The sequence below is a fragment of the Geospiza fortis genome, unplaced genomic scaffold, assembly GCF_000277835.1.
Source record: "Geospiza fortis unplaced genomic scaffold, GeoFor_1.0 scaffold213, whole genome shotgun sequence".
Taxonomy (NCBI): domain Eukaryota; kingdom Metazoa; phylum Chordata; class Aves; order Passeriformes; family Thraupidae; genus Geospiza; species Geospiza fortis.
This window is the reverse complement of record NW_005054399.1, coordinates 1,770,227-1,774,501: the sequence shown is the minus strand read 5'-3', so window position 1 is coordinate 1,774,501 and position 4,275 is coordinate 1,770,227. Positions and strand designations below refer to the sequence as shown.

The following is a 4,275-nucleotide window of genomic DNA, read 5'->3' as shown; positions in this document are numbered from 1 at the left end:
GGCGGGGCGTGCCAATGCCGCACACGGCAGCCCCGCGGGCGGGGTGCGCATCGGGGTGGGGGAGTGCAGCTCCACAGCCGGGTTGGGGTCCGTCCCGCAGCTCGGTCTGGGGTCCGTCCCGCAGCCACGTCCATCCATCCCTCTCGGTTTGCCGGCACGGTGTGGGAGGGCCACTCAGGCAGTCACAGACCCTCAGCAGCCTGCAGCATCCCTCGGGGGTGTAAGGGTGGAACTGGGTCCCGACCACGGGGGGATGGAGCCTGGGCTGTGGGACTGGAGCCCGGCTCCCCCAGTGTGTCTCAGCAACTGGTTCCTCCCTCTGCTCCCGAGTGCCGTCTGAGGCACTGGCGGTGTCTCAGCTGGAATAAATGCCGTCAGCTGCCTGACATGTTCGGCAGCTCGGGAACAGCCTGGCTGGGTTTGGAGGCCTGGACAGGCACAGGGAAGCGGGAGCGAGGAGTAAATCACTGTCAGGAGAAGCCAGGCAGGCACATGGTGAAGATGGAGTCAGTGACAGCGCTGGCACAGGGAGTGACAGCTGACAGGGCAGGGATCAGCGTCCCAGAGAGCCCGGGGCCAGCACCAGAGCTCGGGTGACAGCTGTGGTGATGCCGAGGGGTCATTCTCACTGTGGGCATAGACGAGATTTTCCCTTTGGGAGCATTTAAATCTATGGTTTATCCCTGAAGCACCCCATGGGGAGGAGGAGGAGCAGGCAGCAGGGTTCTGATGGATTTAACCGCGGACAAGGGAGCTGGGCCAGGTTAGGAGCTCCTGTGCACAGCTCCTCGGTGACATCCCCTGCTGCCACCCCAGTCCTGGGCACGGGCACGGCTGTCACAGGCTCCAGGGGATGAATGCTGAGGAGCTCTGGGTCTGCAGCGTCCTCCGACACAGCTGAGGCTGAAGGAAAAGCTGTCACGGTGGAGGCTCAGCATCCCACTCCCCTGCATCCCGGCGATCCAGCCGGGAGATGAAAGAGCTGCCTCGGCAGAGCAGACTGCATGCCACGCTTTTGCACTATAATCTGATTTTCCAGGACAGCTGCAGTCAATAGAGGCTGAGGCCTGGGAACAAAGTGCAGTGCTGGAACCATCTGTGGGCTGCAGGTTTTTCACCGGTCCCTGAGCCACGGCCGTGGTGCACCTTACCCAGGAACGGGGTACACCCTGCCCTGGCACCTTCGGGGCACGCCAGGACTTTGCCCCGCTGCCATGCCCAGGCGAGGCTGATGGAAATCTCCAGCAGCGGCCCCGCGCTCCGGAGCAAACAAAGCCAGCTGTTCATCGCCGCCGCATCGGGGCAACGCCGGAGGAGAGGACGCGGCGCCGGGAAGCGCTCCCGGATAACCCCGCCTGTGCCCGGGGCTGCCCCGGGGCTGGTCCCGCTGCCCCCAGCCCCAAATTCAGCCTGGCAGAGCTCCGAGCCCCGCGGCAGGAGGAGCATCCCCGGCAAGTTCCTCTCGTGGAGGAGAGGCGTGTGCAGAGGCACAGCCTGCTCAGAATCGCAGTCACGCCTGGAGATGTTGCTCCTCAGATAGTTACAGGAACTAATCAGATAACGGCAGCTGAACTAAGGGGGATATGTTTGCTAAAAATAGCTTTATGGAACAACAGACGCCTGGAGATACGGCGTGCCTCGGGGAAGCGGGGCTGCGGCATCTGGCAGGGCTCTGAGCGGGCCGGCACTCCGAGCCATCTACATATATGTAAATTTGTTCTTAAAGGCAGAAAAACAGCTTGTCCCCATGTCGGTGGTCAGCCCAAGAGAGCCCTTGTGCTGCTGCATCAATGTGAGCACGGAGAGGCAGATGGTGCCACCAGTGCCACCTGTGCCAGCAGCCGTGGGGATGGCACCTGCCTTGGGCTCAGGCAGGGAGCAGAGCTCTGCGCAGGGCTGGAGACACCAGGAGCCCAGCCGGGGCCCAGCGCCGTGCTCTGCCCAGCTGCTCTGCACAAACACTGCGCCTCAGGGCTCCCAGTCTGCCTGTTTTCTTTGGCACGGAACCTGGCAGGGCTCTGTGTGCCAGAAGTTCCGTGCCGTGCTCAGAGCCAGGGAGATATTTCGGTGTGAGGCCTTCCCTCCCTCCCTGCCTCCTGCTGCTGCTCAGGGTTGTTCCAAAGCTGCCTCGTGCCACGGCTGCCCCCACACTCTCCAGCTTGGCTGCTCCATGCCCTGGGTCTGGCCAGGCTCTATCCATCCCTGCCTATCCCTGCAGCCTGCCCAGCCTGCTGCCCTCCTGGTGCCAGCTCCTGGTGCCAGCTCGGAGGGAGCAGAGCTGTCTCTCCAGCAGGCAGCCTGCAAGGAAGAGCTATTCCCACCAGGCACCATGTCAGCTGTGCCAGCTTGGAAGATATTCATCTTCCTTGCATGGTGGCTGCAGGAAGGATGCTGCAGGCTCTTTCCATGTGCTGCTCGTGGTGCCTCTGCTGTCACCTGCTGCAGTGCCACCAGCCAAGGCTTGGGGGCTTCTCTGTCTCTGCTGGGTGCTGGTGAAGCTCTGCCTCAAATCCTGGGGGCAGTTTTGGGCCCTTCATGATGTGGAGGGGCTGGAGGGTGTCCAGGGAAGGGAACGGGGCTGGGGAAGGGGCTGGAGCCCCAGGAGGGGCTGAGGGAGCTGGGAAGGGGCTCAGCCTGGAGCAAAGGAGGCTCAGGGGCCCTTGTGGCTCTGCACAGCTCCTGCCAGGAGGGCACGGCCGGGGGGCAGAGGGCTCTGCTCCAGGGAACAGGGACAGGAGCACAGGGAACGGCCGCAGGCTGGGCTCAGGGTGGGATTTTAGGGGAAATTCCTTCCTGGAGGGGCTGCCCAGCCCTGGCACAGCTGCCCACGGCAGGGGGCCCCCTCCCTGAGGGGGTTTAGCAGCCCTGTGCATGTGGCACTTGGGGACAAGGGACAGTGCTGGCTTTGGCAGCGCTGAGGAGTAGTTGGGCTGGATGGACTTCAGAGGCCTTTTCCAACCTAAACCATTCTGTGGCTCTCCCAGTCGTGTGTACTCTGCCAGCCCAGCTCAGGTGCTTTGCCAAGGACACACAGAGCTCTGGCTCCAGAGTGGCTGCAGAGGGAGAGCCTGAAGGAGAGCAGTGGCATCACCTGGATGGCAGCTCTGGGAGGGCTCCTGGGGCTGGCAGGCAAGCCCAGAGAGCTCAGTTCCAGCCTACAGAGGAGCAGGCATCCCCCAGAGAGGTCAGGCAGAGGGGACAGCCCTGCTGCAGCCAGCACATCCCCATGGAGGGCACGGGGAGGCAGAGGGAGGTGCACGAGGCACGGGCCACAGCTGGAGCTGGATCCCAGCCCCTGGCAGGGCCACAGCTGGGGCCGGATCCCAGCCCCTGGCAGGGCGGGCAGGGACTCTGCTGCCTTGGGAAGGGCGCAGCCCACGCAGCCCCGAGCAGGCACCGTTCCCTCCCTCGCCAGTTATTGTTCTCCCTCCCATCGCTCACTCACCTCTGAACGCTTCAATCTCATCGCCTTTGTCAGTGTCGCTGGCTTTTAATTGAAATTCCTGAGACATCTCCTCATCAGCGCAGCCCATCAGTGAGTTTTGTGTGGGAAGTCATTGTTTTCCTTCTGCAGCTGTGAAAGTTAAATTCCAGCGTTTTGCTCGGAGACTGCTTTTGTCTCTTCCCTTTCTTATGCTGCCAAGCCCAATCTCACAATCGCAGCCTCTTTCCTTTGTCTGGATATTTCATTTTCCACCTCTCCTCCTCAGAGTCCCTCCGGCCCATCCTGAGGGGCAGCTCCCACCTGTGGCTCCCTCCAGCCACTGCCAATGTTTTCCCTGGGGAGGTTTGGAGAGCCCAGCCTGTTTCTAACTCTTTATTTCTGGGTGTTCAAATCCGTAAGAGCAGCATCCAGCTCCTCAGGAGGGTTTGGACACCGTGGAGCTGGGCAGACATGGAGCTTCCAGCACATGCAGGGGCAGAGCCTGAGCCCTCCTTCCCCCACCAAACTGCCCCTTTAGCCCCTTCTCCTTCTCCAAGACAATGAAAATGCCAACCTCAACAGTGTTCAAGAGGGGCACCCAGACTGGCAGCAGGAGGATGGGATGGGAGCTCAGTCCCCTCCTCTGGAGCAGAGCTTTTCTCTAATGCCTGCCATGTCCCCATGGGCATCCCCAGAGAACCTCGGTGCTGCCCTGGGCCCCCACTGCCTCCTCCCAGGCATAAAAGGGTGATTGTGCCAGTTCCTAATGAGCTGGCACTGGGCTGAGGCCAGGACATGAATTTTCCTTGTGCCAAGACTGACACGAGCCGAGGTTTCAGGAGCAGAGGGCC

At 62.0% G+C, this 4,275-nt stretch overlaps 1 protein-coding gene across 1 annotated transcript in view; it reads right to left on the bottom strand.

The window, feature by feature from the left end:
* RAB26 (RAB26, member RAS oncogene family) overlaps positions 1-3,549 on the bottom strand; it is a 30,334-nt gene extending 26,785 nt beyond the window's left edge. Inside the window, exon 1 of the mRNA XM_005425961.2 lies at positions 3,446-3,549. Coding sequence (XP_005426018.2) covers positions 3,446-3,466 — 21 coding nt within the window. The 5' untranslated portion in view covers positions 3,467-3,549. The remainder of the gene's footprint in view (positions 1-3,445) is intronic.
* Positions 3,550-4,275: the final 726 nt, after the last annotated feature.